The sequence below is a fragment of the Grus americana genome, chromosome 15 (genome assembly GCF_028858705.1).
Source record: "Grus americana isolate bGruAme1 chromosome 15, bGruAme1.mat, whole genome shotgun sequence".
NCBI lineage: Eukaryota > Metazoa > Chordata > Aves > Gruiformes > Gruidae > Grus > Grus americana.
In genome coordinates, this window is record NC_072866.1 from 15386709 (window position 1) to 15407959 (window position 21251).

General features: G+C 36.9%; 1 protein-coding gene across 1 annotated transcript in view; it reads right to left on the bottom strand.

Moving 5' to 3' along the window:
• The window catches only part of LMTK2 (lemur tyrosine kinase 2), a 42460-nt gene that overhangs the window by 11718 nt on the left and 9491 nt on the right, over positions 1-21251 (bottom strand). Inside the window, exons 2-9 of the mRNA XM_054842817.1 lie at positions 15821-15945; positions 14889-15033; positions 13031-13104; positions 12381-12499; positions 10897-10984; positions 3700-3833; positions 1083-1167; positions 496-617 (exon numbers count right to left, since the gene is read on the bottom strand). Of these exons, the coding sequence (XP_054698792.1) occupies positions 496-617; positions 1083-1167; positions 3700-3833; positions 10897-10984; positions 12381-12499; positions 13031-13104; positions 14889-15033; positions 15821-15945 (892 nt within the window). The remainder of the gene's footprint in view (positions 1-495; positions 618-1082; positions 1168-3699; positions 3834-10896; positions 10985-12380; positions 12500-13030; positions 13105-14888; positions 15034-15820; positions 15946-21251) is intronic.

The following is a 21251-nucleotide window of genomic DNA, read 5'->3' on the forward strand; positions in this document are numbered from 1 at the left end:
CACTAGCCTTTGTCTATGAACTCTTTGGTAGCAGAGACAAACAGTTAATTGCAGCCCTCAAATGCTGCAGCAAGAAATTAAGATGCTACTGTTCCACTAATGGAACTTAATCAGACTCCAGTGGGATCAACTTTTTGTGTCATCCACAGCTATTATAGTACTGGAAAAATCATTTACCATTTCCTTCCTTTATAAACATTTGAAAGTGTTTGACAAATATACAGTAATTACTTTTATGAGTATGAACATCTATTCTTCCGCTAAACATTTTTTCTTATTCTAACTGTTCTCTCAACAGATTTCTAAACATCTTTCCAAAGCAAGATATAGTTTCGAGTTTGTAGAGATTAACCTACTGTACATCGAATGAAATAAAAGAGCAGTGCATCAGGCCAATATTCAATTGAACTATAAATATTATTTACTCCTTTGTGTAACATTTGAAAATATGTTCATGAATCTCTCATTGGAATTATTTTAAAGCCTACTACATACCATATGTTACTGTATTTATTTTGCTCTGCTGATATCAGTCTGTCTTGAAAACTTGTTATTAACTCAGGTGCAGTCCATCGGAGGGGAACAAGTTTCTTCTCATCTGTCTCAATATAATCTTCCTAAATTATCAATAAAAACACAGAAAAAGACTGAACAAACATTGGATCAACTTCTAGAAGTTGACAGTCCTGCCCTTAATATTGTTTTTAATTAATACCCCAAATGTTTCACTTTCTTGATATATTTAAATATTTTGAACATTTTCCTTAAGAAATTTGATTGAATTTTTCCTTTCTTAAAACATCCAAATGAATTTGTGCATATTTTAGGACTACTGTAAATAGGAGCTAAATAAAGATAGATTTAACCAGAAGCTTCCTTCTACAAGCATAAACTCCACTCATCTCTAGAAAGATCTATTCTGTTATATGAGCTTGCTACAGTTATTTGCCAGTTATACTTTGACAGTCCATTATTCAAATCAAGGACAACCTAGTATCAGTTCATAACTTTAAAGTATGCTTGTTATAACCTTAGACTCCCAATCCTTTTTTTAAAAGTGGTACATGCCTAGATTAACTTACCTTATATCTACTGAATCCTATACCATAATCTCCTACTTTAACATTTAAATCGGATGTAAGAAAGCAATTCCGTAAGGCCAAGTCACTGAAAAAGCAAACAAATAAATAATGAGACCAAACCAAGAAGTCTTCAATGCACATTTTTAGAAGAGAATCAATTTAGAGCCACACAATAGAGCAGAATCTGTGCTCTGGAATCCAAATAAAACTAAACATAGTGACAAGGCAATCACATTTTAAAATTTTATACAAAAACCCCTAGGCTATTATGCTGTCCTTTACAAAAAAAAGTTCAAAATCTAGTTACTTCTTGAGAGTAGCAAAGTATACTCTTAAAAATTCCAACTACATACAGAATTCATATGCAATTATTTCATTCTACTAATAATCCCATGATGTAGTTTACTTAGACTGTTCACATGCTAGAGTGATATAGGTCCCTCTTTACCTAACACTTGTCAATGCATGTCTTGTAAATTGTTAAGTATTTAAACCTGATCTGAATTGTTGATAATTTTGCTCATGACAATTAAAATACAATATGATACTGAACAACTAGTAATAGATTACACCTACAGTCAAGTTCCTCTATATAACAAAACCATACGTTTCACAAACTAGAACTACAGATACTCTTTGAAAAAGACCAGCAGAGAGATTAATGTATTTCATAAAAAGTCCTTTAATAAACAAATCAAAAAGCTCTTGAATACACACAGAAGTTGTTTCCAGTTTCCACCATAAACCAGACCACAAGCACTCACAGCCAGCAGTGCTGCTGTAATAATACCAAGAAGTTGTATTAGAAAACCCATCATGCAAACTCAGAAATTTATGCAAGTTTAATGAGGCTGCATGCTTACTACGGAACTGGCTGTGACAGCAAAGAGCTCGGCAGACTAATCGCTCAAATATTTTGCTTCTTGGTTTCACAGAGGGTATCAGGCAATTAAGAGCACTGGAAGAACACTACCATTGCTTCTGTGTGCCTTAAAAAAAAAGTCTCTGAAGTACAAACAGTCTGGAAGCCACACACTTTCCCTACTTAAAACAAAGAAAATGTTTTCCTTTCCAGGGTCATTGAACTACACAGTTCAGAAACACATTTGTAACCCTCAAGTATGCCCCAAAGCTTTCCAACTTGTTTTATACCATTTAAATAAATATCCTGGAAGAGAAAATAAAATTTTGGCTGCTTGAATTTACCACTAACAACAAAATCACTGATGCTGGAGCTTTACCACTTACTCTGACAGCATCAGGATAGTGTTGCTAGAAGTAAACATTTACAAAGAGAATCTTGCAGATCCACAGGATAATTATTTATCAAGTTTAACTGTATTTCACTGAAAACACACTGTTAAATGTAATACCTACAAAGCCGTGCTGCTGCAATGCAAGAAACAGTGATCACTCAGTTTGACAGGCACAATGGTTACTACTACCATCTTCAAGTCATTTGAAATCGTTAAACAGGTTAAAAGAACAGCTCTGCCCATCAGCCACCAGCCAGCCCAGGCTTCGGGTTTTCTCAGGTTACACTTGCACCTTTTAAGACTTCGGTTTAATAGGTCAGCTTCTCCCTGAACCCAAGGTGTCTGCTTTTTCTAAGTAGCAAGATGTGCACTGATAAGCTCTAGCACAGGTTCCTAACTTGCTGGAAGGGATGGTGCAAGTGCTGTTTTTACAGCAAAGAACAGACTGACCCAACATAAAACCAAAATAAACTATCTTGTTATACCAAAGTTTTCATCAGGTAAGCCATGTTTGGGGACCAAGTACTCATTAATATTTTAGTCATTAGAAGTCTAAGGTTGATGTCTTCCAGCTCCTTAACACCTTTTCATTTAAAACAAAAAACCCACCCCATTCATTTTGGCATATTTCTGAGCAATTAGTTTGATGAATACATTTTCCCCCAGCCTTTTACAACTACTGCCTTTCTTTCCATATCAACTACATTAACTTCAATTAAAAATAAAGAAGTCTAGCATTTCCCCCTCCTGATTAAAACAGAATTGTACTCCCATTATGAATTCTTCTAAATCTGACCACCTCCATTACTGAAGATTAAAAGGTTACGTGAACAATAATTCAGTGAGAGAACTACTTCAGTCAGATTTTTCATCTAAAGTCAGCTTCTCCCTTACTGCATTAGAAAGGCAGCATTTTCATTTTTTCCCCATGTTTAGTAACAAAGGTAACAGATTACCAAGCAGAAGTTCTAAATTGCTATAATCTATAAAAAATACACAGCAGATAAGAGTCATTCTAACAAAATTTTAACATCCCTCCCTCCCAAATAAACAAAACAAATTTAACTTGGCCAAGAATTAATCTAACAACTACATCTTCTGGACTGGCTTAGCAGTAGGTTGTGTTCTATGGGCTGCAAACCTAAATGGTAGATGATCAGCCTTCAGCCAGGTGGGAGTTGTAATACCACACCACTGCAGTTAAATTAGCATCTTCATAAGTATCACACCATCATGACTTAGGATATGTAAGTTAGATAGAAGTTTGTTAACAATCTGCAATGCACACGGATTTTAAAGAAAATATCGACATGAATTTTGGAGTGCATCGTAACTAAAAGCAATTTATCTGGAAAGCATACCTATGCACAAAATTGTGTTTATGCATTACAGCAAGTCCAGCGGCAATCTCGCATGCCATTCTCTGTAGCAGCATTATTTGTGAATCTCCTTTAATGTGTTCCTGTTCAGTGCAGATATAAGTTTTTAGGTCACCCTGTAAAAGAAGTTGAAAATACTTATCAACCTTGTATGTTGGTTGCATCTGAAAAATATTTAATGAAGAACCAACTAATCACATTACCACCCCCATTTGTGCTTAATAAAAAAAAAGTCAAGTTACCAGTCTCCATAAAGATTCTTACAGAAGTCATCTAAGGCATATGGTATTATATTTTTAAGGGATTTTAATCAAATCATTTAGTCATTAACAGTCTAGATCAGGCCACCACATAAAACTTAACTGTCATACAATAATACTTTCCATTAAAAAACAGAGCTTGATGAGCCTCTGTTTTTAAATGAGATGAGTTTTCAAGTGCAAAGCTGACTGTCTGGAATTTGCAAGGGAATGGAAGGGAGAGACCAGAGAAAAGGGTTTTGGACATTGCCAGCTCACCATAGCTTTATATCTAAAAGAGCACTGCAATACAGCCCACTCCAGTCAAGGAATGCAGAGGATGGCAGCGGTTCTTCTGAACATAGGCAATGCTGACCAACAGCCACATAATTAACGTGCCCACAGAGGCACTCCATAAATTACTAAAAAAAGACCAGCTTTGAAATAGAGGGAAGATAACTGAAAGTTGTCAAACATTCAGGAAAAGCAAGGCTATAGTAAGTGAATCCAATCAAGGCAAGAGAACAAGTTTCTCATGCCACTGTTGTTCCTACTTTCACAGTTGAACTTCTAACCCAGCACTGCTATATTTTTGTTACTGCAAATATACACTTTCTGTAAATTTAGCAAAGTATTTCAGAAGGTATTTTTGTATTGAGACCGCACAACATATTACATCACAACTTTCACCAGCGTAACATTCTAGGCTCTAACTGTCCGGGTCCATTTTCTGCCCAAATCTTGGGCCAGGAAGGAGACCAAAGGGAAGTCCTGAGACCGACCAGACAAGAAGGCAGTCTTTGCACTGGCTAAAAAGCACTCTGATGTTCAGGAAAGACTGAAGATCACTAAACTTTCTTTTCCTCTGGTGCTCATGTACATTATGGATCTCTAACTGAAGCATCTTATTCCTCCTTACCATGGTTAACCGAGGATAACAATTTACCATTCTATTAATTCAAGCAGTAGAGGTCTGTGTGGTACATTAAAATCCAACAGTGCAGTGATAGCTGAAGCGACTGGCTGGACAGTCGTGAACCTGGGTTATTTTTAATAAAATAAGAAGCAATGGGACTTAAAAGACGACATTACTCCTATATAAGACAACTTCATTTTAATTTTTTAAAACATGCATACATTCTACAGTACACACAAGCTGCTATTTGATCTTAATTTATACATACTACTTGTGCTGCAAGCAGTTATACCACCTTGTGAGAAAACATCCATAACTTCTAACACTGTTTAATGTTGTAGAAGCCTTCATTATCTTCTCTTTATCCTGATTTTAGCTACTAATTAAGTAACATTTAAGTATTTGCATCCTACAGAATTACAGTTTTTAAAATGTTTCCTGAAGATTCTTCTGACTTACAATTACAGCTTTACTATCAGACTGGCTCATGTATATATGTATAAACATTCTATAAAAACACACACATCCCCCTTTCTACCTTGCCAGAGCAGATTTACTAGACCAGAGTTCCAAAGAACTACAAAATGAACCGTGGCCATAACACACACAGATTCCCAATTGTGCAGCCTAAAGAACAGAAGTACAAAACACCGAGCTTAACTGACTCTAGGTGGCAGCAAGCACCTGAAGAAAGTCAAACTCTCCAATATTGTTGTCATTCATTAAAACAGCACCTGGTTACTTTAGGTTTGTCCCAGGTGGATTAAGTTCCTAAGATGCCTGAAACGCACCAAGGAATTACTAATGCATTTAAAAATTAAAAGTAACAGCAGTGCTGTGTGGCATCCCTTGTTTACTAAATAATTCATGTAGACACACATTTTTGTAGGAAATACAACTTGTATTAAATCCAGCATCTTGAAACATACTGGTTCTATTTTCTGCACTCTATTCTAATTGAGGCTACAATCAAGGTTAAAAACATAAACCAGTTTTTTGGGGGTATTGCTTTAAAAGGATTTACTTATACCAAACTAGGAGGAACCAATGAGTACACTCAAGTGCTGGACTGCCATCCAGAGGGACCTGGACAGGCTGGAAGAGAGGTCCAACAGGAACCTTATGAAACTCCAGAAGGACAAATGCAAAGTCTTACACTTGGGAAGGAAAAACCCTTTGCAACAACACAGACTGAGGACTGACCAGCTGGGCAGCAGCTCTGCAGGAAGGGACAGCAAACAACATCAGCCACCTGTGTGCCCTGACAGCAAAGACTGCCAACAGCCTCCTGGGCTGCATAAACAGGACCACAGCCAGTAGAAGACCCTCCTTCTCCTGGGACTCCATGAAGAACTAGGTTTCGCCTTTCCTCCTGTTCTTCCCAGTTCTAGCAGGATCAGTTCAGCCATCTTCATAAGTCTTAATATGCTTTTTCTCTGTAAGAGCCAGAAGCTAGGGGCATATTTACATGCAGTACTCTCAGATTCTTTTCCTGTTCGTGCAAATTCCATATTTGGTTCATCCAAAACACCCAAATAGCTGACATGACTTTTTAAACCAGTAGGTACTGGTGATAGGGTTTTAAAAGTGTAAAGAGGTTACCAAATTATGTCTACTGAACACTTCCTACCAAGTTGGAAAGATACCTGCTAAGTCACACAATGCCACAGAATTGCTGCTTTCGAAGTTCTTGGACAACTAAAAAGACTAGCCCTGCCTCCCCTCTCCGACATGGCGTCACAGTGTAAGTACCTGTGGTCACTACCATTAAAATGCCTGAAAGTGCTGTATGGTATAGAAGTTGTTTTGGCATATATAAGTTTAAGAAATATTAAACAGTTCTTAGAGCACAAAGTTTTTGAAGCCAACAGCCATGATCTCTGAAGTTGTCATGAACTGTCGACATCCCCCCCTTTTTAAACCACACACTACTGATATATCTACTATTTGCCTCATATTAGTATTGACTATGATTATTAAACAGATTTGTTGAACCTTTGGTTAAGCAGTTTTCATTGCAAAGATTCTTTTTTGATTTGAAGATAATGTTTTCAAGCAGCAGTAATTAGAAAAAACCCAAACAAAAGAAAGAACCAACCACTGCAGGCAGGCACCTTCCACTAACAGCAACATCCCTAAAGCAAGCTACAGGGCATTCTAGGCACATACTGCACCCTGCTGATCTCATCTGCTCAGGGAATTGCAAGACTTGAAGACATTTCTGTAAGAATTTGATAGGCAAATCAGCCTCACAATATACATGCTACTTCCAGATTTGAATAACTTTCCTTTACTCATAAATTATGTCACTCCATTAGAGGATTTGCTGTGCTGACAAAATGCTGGCCACACACGGCTGAGTAATATATTAAAGTTAATAAGCCAGCTACCACTATTTTTAACCTGGCATCATTCTACAATGTTTAACAGTGAACAGTTAACTATTCATAGAAGACTGTACCGACACACTAAGCAAACTAATACAGGGCTGGGAAGTAAGAACTTACTGAGCATTTCTTTTTATATTTACCATTTTTTTAATAATTTTAACACAGGCAAAGGAAAATTAGGATTCAAAAGCTTTAAATCGCTTATGTGCAACTGACCCCTCTTGCTTCTTGCTCAGTTCTGCAAAGCGAGGGACATAGAGCGACATGGATTACATTATAAAATAGGCTAAATGCTAGCAAATACAGTTACTGCACATACAACCAAGCAATCTCAGGTTACAGAAATGCATAAGTGGTTTATACGGCCAAGAAGACAAGTTAGCTTGCGTGACATTCAACATTGCTACCGCGACAGCTCTGGTATCTCTGCACTACAGTTTCCAGTGCCTCTGATCAAGACGTTTCAGCGCCAAGGAGCCTGGGAACTGATAATCCAACAGGGCTGCCCGAGCAGCCAAGACAAGATCAAGTGGCCCTAAAAAGGCTGCGAATCCTGGTAAGAGGAGTTGCAGAAGGGGGACATGCTGTGATAGGCTATGAATTTGAGGGAGTGTGAAGAAAACCACTGTACCCTCTAGACTGTGTTGGTCAGTAGAATAGCCACATTTTTTATTACTTAATATGCCAAACTTGCAAAATAAAGTCTACATTGCCAAAAGAACTTCAAACGAACTTGTCATCTGAAGACATTTAAATTTCCTATCCAACATAGTTAACATATTTGCCACCTCTCTTCTTAACCATCAGATTCTTAATCACAAAAGTACAAGGGATTAAAACCAGTAACAGGGTGCAGAGCTTTAGCATAACATTATACTACTGCTAGCAAAACAGGGACATGTTTCTCATCCCTCCCATTTGAACAATATGTAGTCACCACAGACACCTGAACCTTTAATCAATCACTTCAACTACATCCACCCCTACGGTCTTTCTGCTGAAGAACCAGACTTGCATGTTTTGGAAGCACCTCCATATCCCTGATTTACCTAATTTCGGGGGGCGGGGCGGGGGGGGGGGGGAGAACAAACAAAAGAAGCTACAAGCTTTTGGGATCACTTACTAAAAGCCTGAAAAATAAAAGTAACTGCCCTCCCAGCCACATTGATAAAAAGCAGCTTCTAGAATATCAGCCTACTGATGCTCCACTAAAAACCTGTCTACCAAAAAAAGCTATCTAGCCATACCTTCTATTCCAAATGGTGCTGTCTGGCTTCCTTCACATTTCTCCCTTCTTCACGTCTCTCCTCTCCCCTCACTCCGATATTGCTACCTCCCACACTAGGCCCTGGGACTACAACACAAATTAGCGACATACAGCAACACTGAGCTAACTTACCACACTCATATCAATCTCTGCATAAACCAGCCAAGCGAGCACTGTTTTAGTCTGCTTAGCCCCTGTACATTTGTGCACACAGTGAATAAAATACTACTATGTCTAGGACATACTCAGCTCTACCAAGTAAGAACTCTTGAAGTGAGCCAGACTTTCAGTATGAAAGTCATGTTTAACTCACTATAATATATAATTTTCTAAAAACAAGTTTTAGTTCACTTGGAATAGAAATCTGCATAGACATTTATTTTCCATTCCAAAGAAATTACCTAACTACATTCAAATTTATAAAACTACCACTTTGGCTGTCAAGCTTACTGCCCCCAGTTAAAGTGAAAATCTATTTTATCCCCTTAAGGAAAATCCTTTCCAGATTACTCTGCAGGATCATGACAATTTCTGGCATTAATCATCAGGCATCAAACAAGGATATTATTTTTTTCCTGTATACTTAGAGTAGGGCAGTCTTTAAAAGTTACTCCGTCTTCAAATTCGAAGTTGGATTAAATAGCATAACTATTTAAAAACATGGCAGCAATTAAATCTGATTAAATATTTGGATGTATATCTGTTAGATTCTATAAAATGCAATTCTTTTTTAAACGTCCTTTTAAAGAACCTCCAATTTGAGTACAAAGTTCAAAATCAGTAAGAAGTATTCCATTTCTACGTATTGAAAAAATATAAAACCCATTATCTGGTTAACCTCAGGCACCTACTTTTTAATTCTTCGCAAAACCGGAGCATTTCACTTTGATCAGTCACTTAAAAAAAAAAGTTCAGGCGTTTCTTCCATTTAGAAAAGAATATTTTTATCAGCACTTCTGCCTCATTAATTTACCACAGCTAATAAATTTGAGCAAAAGAACAGTAATGAAAAATAGTTATTTAAGGCCATGGATTAACATGTTTCTCAAGAAAACTCAAAAGTTCATGTTAACTCTTATTTCCATTGCTTGAGGCAACTACAACTGTATTTGTGCACCTGAGTTTAAAGGAAAATTCTGTACTGGTGAAGCTGAAAAAAAGGATCTTGCTGATATGCAACTATCTTACTTCTCAATAACATATACATGTACTTCTGAGTTCATTTCTGTCTTGACATTTTTCAAGGAACTCTGCTTTAAATGATATCTAGACCACAAACTTTAAAAGCAGTTACTGAGCCAATGGTTAGATCACCACCTGGAGTTCTGGGTTTCTTCGGGTTTTAATAATGTTATGCTACAACGAAGGAACTCAAGTCCTTCCAGGCCATGGATCCATCACCATATCCACATTTTAGTCTCTGAAGACTCTGTGTATACTGGGCACAGTTCAAAGTTTCTGTACATGCCTACCACCCCCTTTCTTGCAAGGTAAATTCCAGCACATGCCCAGGAATGCAGTGGCTGAGCAAGATTTTTGTGCAACTATCCTTCCCATCTTTAGTGGCTTTTGCGGCACTAACAGCAGGGCAGAAAGCAGTGAGAACACCCTTCACTGTGCTCTTAGCATTTCCTTTGGTGTTCGGGAAGCATAAGGCAGCAGTTGCTCGGGGGATGTGTGGGAGGGAGGGAAAGAAAAGAAGGATAAGAGTAGGGAAAAGAAGAATACAGTAACAGAAAGGATCAGGAAGAGAATAGGATGATGGTACAAATTCTAGCTATTAGAATACACTCATTACTGATTCTGGAAGTGAGCTCACCACCGCATTTTAGCCCAAAGCTGCACAGGACAGTAAAATTTGGGCACTCTGAAGGGGAAGAGGCAAGAGGTAGGAAATTCTTTCCATTTCCTCAATTAACATTTTCATAGAAATGGTAGTAAAAGCACAATAAGGCTGCACAAAGAGAATTTAGGATGTGATTGTGAGCATGTGCATGTGATACTGGACCACAATAGAAAGCTTCCTTCTATGACCTCCTTTCCCCTCACAGCTCCCTGCTACATGATGTAGGCAACTGAAAGAGACTAGTAATTCCATTATCAAAGAAAGAGTAGAATTTTCCTCTTCAGAACATTCCACAAGCACCTAGAATTTACATGATGAATTGAAAAGAATATAAACAAAACATTACACTTGTGGTCTGACTCTAAACAAAAAAAAAAAGTCTGTCTTCTGAAATTCCGGTTATTCAAAAAACTTCCCAGAAAGAAAAAGAATCATTTCATGAGTGAAGGGCAGTAAATACACTACATACAATTTACACCCATGGAAAAAACAATGGCAGCCTTTTGTCTAAGTGCACTTACCAAGTCACAGAACTCAAAAACTAGGAGATAAGGGATGGCTTCCACACATTGCCCAATGCACTGGAGAACATTTGGATGCTGAAGAATGCTGGGAGTCAAAAAATACAGTTAAAGCCAGAAAGATCACAGTACACATTATTTGCAGTATAATGCACCACACTGAAATCCCTACCAGAAGTTTCAACACATAACATCGGCAGGGGGGTGGCATGAACAGAAGGTGCAAGTATCCAAAGCCACAGATTCCATTTGCACCTTCATATCTCCTTTGTATCGCTGCGGCATATCATGGAGAGCAGCTGAATCTCAGAGGATCTCAAAACCAGAAAAGCCATCACTGCCACAAGAAAGTCACACCCATCCTCCCACCATCCCTCATACCCAGAATAAACACATGTAACTGGTTCCTGGACTACCCTGAGGAACTGATATGGCTAAAAGCTAAACCTTTCTTTAGCCAGGTTAGTTCCCAGCCAGATCAGTTACTTTTTCTAAATTGCTTCAAAACTGCTTGTGCCAAGGCAGCAGAAGGCATAAGATTTCTTCTTCTGATAACTGCCAACAATTTCAGCCTAAATGCAAATTAAGTAGGACATTAGAGAGCATTAAGATTAGAAAGCTCTCTGACCGCTCACTTGTAGCGTATTCAGACAAGGCAAACCATGCTACAAGGTATGGCTGGTGAACTATGATATGCCTTTCTCCCAGTCATCTACAAAAGCTGTTGACTTGTGGCAGTTAGCTCTTCAGGGACCTCTCATTATTCCCAAAACACAGGAAGAGAAATTACGCTCCCTTTAATATACCAAATTCCCTTCTAGTATACAAAGACTCAACCCCTAGAAGCAAGTATCCTTCAAGTCTAACACAAGAGGAAGAGAATACCAGACAATCCTGCTTTATTGGCATTTCCAGTCAGATTGCTCAATTGTGGAATACTACTGGACTGAAGTTAATCTAATTCTGTTTTGGGGGGTTTTTTGCGCACAAGCCTCCTTGCAAGCTACCTGAACAAAATTAGTTTTTATCACTATGCTGCATTTAATTTTTTGCAAAAGGGAACGTTAAAGAAATTAATGTGTATCTGGTAACAGACAAAGTGTTGCCAGTTCCCCTGCTTCTAACAGGAAAGCCAAGTAGAGGAGTTAAACCTCATTTCTCAGAGGCAAATGATTAGGCATAAGGTCAGTTTGCAACACCAGGAGTTTGTTCCAAACAGCTGTAGAAGAAAATCTGATAAACCAAACCAAGTGCATTTTCCAGTCATGAACAATAACTGCCAAACACATTTAAGCAAAGAGCTTATTTTTATTTCTAAGCAAAGTCAACTTTCACTCACTTTGGATTGACTGTATTTCACTTTTTAAAGGCACAAATTTCAGTTATAAGGGAGGGCAAGTAGACACAGTAACACTGAACAAAAGAAATGTCCATAATGCATATGCAGTAGTATGAAGTGTATAAGTTAACCAAACATTACTTACTAATATGGTTCTCCACTTCTTAAAAACTGTTCTTGTTCCTTGGGACCTGCACTTGCCTTCAACTCCTTCACTATTACCCTTGCTACACTACTGCCTGTGTAGATCTCTCCAAGCAGAACCTGAGAAAAAATAACCATTGTGTCTTTAATCAGAGGGGAAGAAATGTTGGAATTTCCCTGCAAAGAAAAATGAAAGCTAAAACATGCTGTAAGAAACTTTTTCTGGCTTTTTTGTCAACACATGCAGAGCTTTTGATAATTAAACATCCCTACTTAATACATCTTGACAACTGATCTTCACATCAGCTATCAGAAAACATGTTTTCTAGTGAAGACCACTTATTTACCCAAGATTTTTTCCTTGAAAGAATTGGTAATAACAGGAATGTATTAATTCAAATCCATGGAAGTGAAATGTCTACCTAGTAAGTAACTCTGGTAAGAAACTACATGTAAATTAAAGAAGCACCGATTGGTGCTGTGATTACAGCTAAAAAGTGCACGCAAGGAAATATCTAATTTCAACTCCAGTTTTTTCTTATGCTATTACTTTTTTTTTTTTGAGGGTATCATTTTAAAGGAAATACAGTAGCCTAGTCAGTTAGGAATAAGACTCAAACTGCAGTACAATATTAAAAGATAACTGCTCACCTTTCCAAACCAGCCATTTCCAATTTCCTGGATGTAGTTTAGACTCTGACGTGCAACTTGAGACTTTGATCCATCTGTCACACACAACAAAACAAATGTAACACGTATCAAACCACCCAGTGGCCAAAGTTATCAACTCTTGAGGAAATAATGCAAGCTCCTACAATATTTATTCCCAATTACCTATATACATCCAGACCAAGCAACAAAATCTAGTTAGACATAAAGTATGAAAGTAACATTATGACAATAGCACTCAAGTGAAACTTTTCTCAGCTCCAGCTTCTAAACCACACTAGAATACTCCCCCTACAACACCACAGCAATTCTCCTTATGAAATGTAAACTTTTCATTTATCATCACATTCAGTAAGAAAGCAAAAAAGCTGAGTTCCAATTGCAATATAAAAGTGTATCATACCTGTAGTTGGGTAGAGCGAATAACCTACTTACAAAAGTTTCCCATGTAAATAAAAGTAGAAAACCCAAGACAACACTCATTGCTTGTACATCTTAACATTTATAGTTATAGACAGCTCACTTTTTAAGAGGAAGGGTTCAACTGCTTTACTCTTCAACCCAACTGCCCTACTTATAGCTACCATCTGGAAGGAAGACATCTTCTGACTGAAAATACTTCACATAAAGAGCCTGGAGAGGGAAAGGATAGAAAAAAGACCCAGCCCTTGGCAGAGGATGGACAGTAACAATGGCAAGCTCTATAATACAGAGGAGGTTCAGCAGTGATTATCCCTCTGCTACCTAATTGGTTAGGAACACTAATAGATGTACACAAAAACTTTCCATCATTACTACTTGCCTAACTGAGAATTCTAGCCCACATTTTTATTTCCATAAACCATGTTTACACCAGTATTATTTTACTGGAACAGCTACAGCTGCCAACATGCTCCTGAGTACAGAGAAGCCTCTATCAGTACAACTACATTTTTACCAGTGTACCTTACTCAAGCACACTGCCTTACTTCTAGCAAAATAACTTCTAGTGACAGAAAGTATCATTTTAACAATTATGCAGCACAGAAGAGCTCACATAAAATAAAAGTTTTCACAGATAATTTCCCTCTCGCTCACTAAACCACTGTGTAACATTTCTTTTGTATTAAAGGCACACTGACAGTTTCTTGAAATTCATAGGTACAGAAATTTTACTAGAAGCTTCCCTGAACAGCAAAGGACTAAGCAACATGACCAATATATGTAAAAATTATATGTGAAATAGTATAACATGAGAACAACTACTGTATGCTAAGCTATACTTGTAATATTTAAGATGCTTGAGTTTCCTCTTAAGAAAAATTGTATTTTAAAGAATACATTCCAAAAAACCCTTTCACACAGGGAAAAGAAATCTAATGTTCTGTCTTACCAATATCACGTTTCCATCATGAGAAGTCTACAGCAACATCAAGAAAGCGATGCAGGTGAAACAGTAGCACTGCTGTCAAGTCAGAGATTCACTCTTGCTTCCATTTAAGGCTAATGGTGAAAACCCAATGACAACTTACCCATGAAGAAAACCACTGAGAAGCAGAAGTCACTAATGCCCTAGAGTACTTCAAACCCTTCACGTATATAGGGGCATAATCAAAGTACTCTAGAGAGGTTTATTTAAGCTGATTTAATTCTCTCAAGCTACCTTACGTGGCACCGTGCTGCAAGTTAACATTTCTGAAATACTATTTCACATTTTATCCTATACCCTTCAAAATATATTTACTCAATTTATGTAAGTTTGTAACAATTTCTTACAGTAAAGTCAAACATAATCAGCTACACTCCATTTTTGACATCGAAATTGCCTGCTTTTGGTTTTTCATTAAAACCAGCATTTTACCTGTACGAGATGGAAACTGGGAGGGAGTTGGTAAAGCAATATTGGGAACTGAAAGAGTAAACACTTCTGCTGGAGACTGAACAGATGGAGTATCTTCTGCTGGAGGTGTAAAATCTATTTCATCATCAAAGTTATCTTCAAATTCCTGCAAAAAAAATCTTAGTAAACAAGCTGATCTTTGTCTTAAAATTAGCACTAAAACATTTTTCTTAGTTTGAATGAGCAATGGTAAGGAGGCTTAGCTTTTTTCCAAGGAGAGAGAGAGATTTTTAGTTTTCTCTTCCTTATTTTCAATTTATTTCTGATTTAAAGAGATTACAGCATCAAGTATTACTTTTAACAAAAAAGGGGTTTTTGTTTGGGGGTTTTGTTTGCTTCAAATGCTATCCCTGGCTTTGAATGAATTACTGTGAACTGCCGAGGCCAAATATTTTCCATTTAGAAATAAATGAGAGCAAAACTCAATTTTAGGAACACCGATAATCGATGTTCCAAAAGTAAGTGTTCTCTCATGATAACAATTCCTCCTCAAGAGTTTTGCTACAGTGGATATGTACCTTATGTATCTTAAACCCTGTCAGCAGACTAAGAAAAACAAATTAAAAGAATACACAGAAAAACAACAAAAAGGTTCTTTATAGCAAAATTGTCTCAAGGGTATACTTTCCTACTGATCCTGATAGCTAGTAATGATTTTGAAAAGACATTAAGGATTCTTACTGCAGCATGGACCAAATACTTAAATGATTGCAGCAAGATTTCGCAGCACGTAGAAATACAGTTGCTGGCTATTTCATAAGAGAGAACGTACAGTGGCACTGAAGTGTCAATAACTGCAGGGTACTAGCACAAATAATCAAGTAAGTATTCTGGATATCAGAACACAGTCAAGAATACCACTTGAATATACACTTGTAACTTCAGATGCTTACCTTGAAATCTATTTCAGGGTCTTTACAGCAGGAGACACAGTTTGCAAGCAGTATTACCAGTACTACCAGAGTACATATAGACAGAATCACAAAAGATGAGGAAATTTCAGCTGTAGCTCCTTCTCCTAGAAATAAACATGTATGTAGTATTATATGAATGTTTATCATTTTAAGAAGTTCCTTCAAAACATGTTATCCATCTGCATTTATTTAAAAGATTGAGTTTGAACATTTAACTGCGGATATGATCGAAAATAAGAGGAAACTGAACAGAAAGGACATACTGGCAAAATATATCTATGCTCTACCACATACTTGCACTGTTCTGGACTTACGTGATTCAAGCTAAGAGGCCGCAGACAACAGGATTTACTAAAGTAGGCGATGAACAGTGACAGATCCAAGCCTCAGGATTCTGTTTAAGTTTTATAGAGGTAACGAAACACAGATATTAGAAATCTGGTCTTTTTGAAAAGACTTCTCATGAGCCAAAACACCTGTCCTAAGAGAAAAGGCAGCTCGAAGAAATCCTCACTTAAACTGTGTACAAATTTTGATTACTATAAGGCAGTACTACCTTTTTCAATAAACACATTCATGACACTGCCAAATATACAAGCTGCTGTCACAAGTGCAATGGATCTAACCAGCTCCATCCCATTTCTATTTCTTGCAATTCAGTAGGTGATTTGTCTCCATTTCAAGAATTTTAGACATGATCCCCAACCATTTTGCAAACACGCTTCCAAATACTTTTCCTAAATTTTATATATAAACATTCTACAACACACTTTCTGTGATTGAGTCAGATTATTACTCACACTGGATCAAAAGCCTCAACTGACATTTCATAAAAATCTTAAGTCTTTGCCAGGGGAATTAAACCCATTTTCATCCCTGTTTTGATCTTAAGTTGAGAACAAAGATACATAGTTCCCTAGGAGACCACAGCACACATTTTGAGGGGTTTTGTTGTTTCTTTTTAAAGAGGTACTGCCACAGGGACTGGAAGAGTAGGTGTACCATATCAGATTAAAATATATTTAGACATGACATCAGTGTTAAAGTTAAACAATGTCAGGTGACTTGGACTGAGTGGGTTTTTTAGGGAACGGCTGAGCATCAGAATACAGTATAAAGGAAGCCTCAAAAATAAATAAAATTAGAAGTTGATCACTAGTTAAGGGACAAACTTGTCCACCTACCTCTTATTTCTTAAAAAAAACCTACAAAAACTAATTAAGAGATTTCCAGAAAAAGCTACAGCATTTCATTATGTTCCAAGAACACTTACAGAGTATTTATTTAAATTACATGTAAATCGACAATCAAAATACCGCTTTAAAAAGTGTCAGCATACTTTCAGAAGATCACATTTTCTGTACAATAAATTAGGAATATTATGTATACAACAATAAAAAGTTAACCAAAAAGGAGGTTTACAAACAAGCAATCCTGTTTCCAGTTTCCACAATAGCTCTGACATTCATTCTAACCTCATTAGAGGTCACGAATACTCCATTTACAGATATTAGGTATTGTTCAAACACAGATCAACCATGATGTGACGCTATTCGCCACCTTTTAGTCAAAATTCTGAAGAGAAAAAAAAAATCTCTGAAGAGAGCTCTGAATAGAATGATTTATATCCATTTAAATCAAGTCTTCTAGATAACATCCATGTATTTTTCCATTTGTAAGCATCAATAAGAAAAAAGGAGAAGGTAACAGCCGATTTATGTTTACTTCCTTCAGATGTTCAGTAACCTAAGTAGACTGAAAATTACCTAAACCACAAATATAAGCATTTTGTGAAGTCATTAGCTAAATTACTGTAACAAACACAGAGGTAATATAGCTTTAGATAAATTTAAGAGATTCCTTTGAACTAACTGAAACCAAATGATAAAAGGTAGCTTTACTACAAAAAGAGTAAACATTTACGTTACCAGGTATTACTAATTAAAATTACTATTTTAAAGACATTTTTCCAAAACCACTCCACCTATTTTCCAAACAACTTCCTCACCTTCAGCACCAACTTCACTGAAGTGAGAAGTCAACTCACCGCAGACCATCTACTGAACAGATACAGATTTTCCCTAATAAACACCCGTGAACACAGTACCACAACTACAATGTATATTCCTCCCCGTAGAAGATCAAGACTCCTGAACCCCCTAGAATGTCTCATCCAGTGTGCCAGATGCATTCGGGAAAGTTAACAAAGCAAAATAAATCACTACACAATGAACTCTGACACCAAGAATATGTTTTATTATTCACAAAATGCATTACTAGCATGTCTTAAAAGACTACTTTAAAAACTACTATTTGAAGACTAACATCAGACCAGATCCTTAAGAGGGAGGTATAAAGCACCTCACCTATGAAGTGTATGAAACAAAAAAATCCTATCAAACTTTTATTTCAGGTTTATGGTACACTACGATGTCTCCTTTTTGATGCCTATACGGCTAACACGAATTTTTCAGCATCTTCCTCTTCCCCCCAGGAGATGAGCATTATCACTTTTCATTAGCACCCTCCCCTGCTCCAAATACCATATCTTCTTCTAGAGGGTCTTTGTGACCAGTCTCTACCAAAACTTGGAGCAATTCTTCAAAGTTTGCTTCACCGCTTTCAATCTTACTGATTCTTTACCAAGACCTGACAAGGGGCTTGTGCACCAGAAGTACATCTATGTCATTATATTTGCTGCTCTAGTACAAGATGTTATCTCTACCTACAAACTTCTGCCCATGCCCTTGGACTATCACAACTACAGCAGCATGACCACATATTTACACAGACATTACCATGCTCACTTCAACTTAGGATCCCACTTTTGACCCTGCAAAAATTACAAGTTATCACAGCAAATCTAACTAGGAGGATTCAAGCTCCTGGTGGTCTTATGCCAGTTTTCTGGTTTAGTTAACTCAAAATGAGACACGATGAGCACTAACAATCATAAGCTGCATTTACTGTACGTGTTAGATACACTGCACATATATTCAGCTATTTTATATGAAAAAGCATTTTTTGTTGGAATTCCTTCTGTAAAAAAACCCTGCACATTTATCAAGCCTAAAATCCAAGTGTTTTATGCAAGTTATACTCTTCCCCATGATTATAATCATCTCTTTTAAATGTCCTGGAATAAATACAGAAAAAACCCCACTGCTGTTCATTATGTTACTTCCTAACCTTACAGACCTTTTATAATTCCCAAGAAAAGAAAGTGTGTGAACTAACAGCAATTAATTGGAGAAAGTAATGAAGTTAAAAAAAGGAAAGCAAAGATCACCTTTGAAAAGGCAGCTAACAGTTCATTAAGATGGAAGTCATCTAAACTTCCAAAAGCACAAGGAAAATTTCACATACAAAGTTATAAAAAAGGTGCTTTAATACAAGAAAAACACCAATTATCATGGGCAAGTTTCTGCAACACAGAATAGCATTTCAGATGACTCATACAACTGAGAGCTACTAACTAAGAATTACAGAATCCATCTCTATTTGGATAAACTTTGACGTCTCTCACATAGTCATTAATAAGTGATATTTTTTAATTTGCATTTCTTTTAAAAAAGAATGTAAAATTAAGTATAAAATTATGGCAACCAATAACTGGGCTAAAATTTATTATAAGTGAAGTTATTTTAACAGCTTGCATAAATACATATTCAGTGATGGAAGTCACTGATTAAGTATTGGAACTGGTGTTCGACAAAGTGCTGAAGAATTTGCTGCAATATAACCTCTTTTGCATTTTTCAGCTATTTCTATCCAATGATTAATTCACTGGAGCTTAGTAAAATGCTGCAGAACTGAAAAGGTAGATGTTTAATACCCCCTTTTGTTTGTAAATTGTGAAAGTATGAAGGAATGACAGCTATTTATTGTAAGATCCTGACAGAAAAAGCAACCAGAAAGAAATCCATTCAATTAAATGCAGAGTTCTATATAGTTATTACAGGAAATAGTTTTAATAAACACACTTGTTAAAATATATTGTAAATTTAATTTAAACCTGGATTTAAAAATCCAATAAATATCACTCTCAATTTCATAATGAATGCACAAGTTAAGAATCTTAACATAATAGATTCTAGAAGTAGATAATTTAATAAATTCACTCAGCATATCATCTCAGTTTAAAAACCTACCATATTTAATGTAACCCTACGCAGTAACAGCCTACTACATCTCAGTATCTATCCAAAAGTCAGAATCTGTTCTTTAGGAAAGGAACTGCAAAACAGATCCAAAAAATACTATATATAAAATGCCAACAATATAAGGCTTCCTGTCAGTTAATAGTCTGCTTTGGTCTGGTATATACAAACTACTTAAGCAGGAGGAAGAGGCCTGGATTATATCACTACTATATTAAAATAAGCAGGAGATGCAATGTGTCTGTGTTACTATATGTGTTACTGCAAGGTTGACACAACATAATGTTTTACAAAGAACTCTGTGCTAGTAAACGTTCCATCTCAAAATGGCATCTAGATGATCCTAAATTATCAACACAGAAAATAAGGTCTTTTTACGAAGCCTCACAGTATTAAATACTGATTCTATGCTGTTATTTAGCTACTTCTAAAAAGTACACAAACAAGTCAAAGCCCTGGCTGAGGTAGGTCTTTAATTACCAGCTATTGAAGCAGATTCTTCAACACCTCTGAAGACTGCCATTTCGTAATAAGTTTTACACTGAAGTCTAAATTTGAGCACAGCACATCTGAAGTCAAACCCTGTACGCTGGCAAGAACATGGTCACTGAAAAAAACAATGATAAATTATGTTGGCATTCTCAGGATCAAGTATAGACATGAGAACAAACACTTCAGTATTTATCAGCACGTTTCAAGGGGTGAAAAAATGTTATTTTCATACAAAGTATATTTCAAAGCAGTTTATATAGGTCAGGATTCTCTATACCTTCCCAAGTTTCTTTCAAGTCTACTTTCTTCATAAGATAGTTCACTGACTACCAAATGCAACAACTAAGCAAACAAAAGTTTGTTCCTCACTAGAACTGGTTTCCGTCTCTATCTGATTTCCCAGTCTGCCCACAAGACTCCCAAATACCCACGTGTGTCATCCACCTGTGGCTTCCTTTGCTCCCATCAATGAGGAGCAAGAGGCGTGCCAGCCTGCCAAATGGTCCAGTCACATCCACTTGCCAACCCACAGCCACCACGCTGAACGATACAGGACCAGGCATAACTGCCTGTCCACCTGAGGGGTGGCAGGTCTGCCCTCCTTCCAGACTACGAAAGGCTGTGGCACTTGAACTCTGACTCTCAAATTTGGTTCAATGTGATTAATCACATTATTAAGGTCTCAACCATCAGGAAACTGGGCTAAAAAGCACGACACCACACTGTTCTAAGCTTGGGGAAAAAAAGAAAAGTAAACG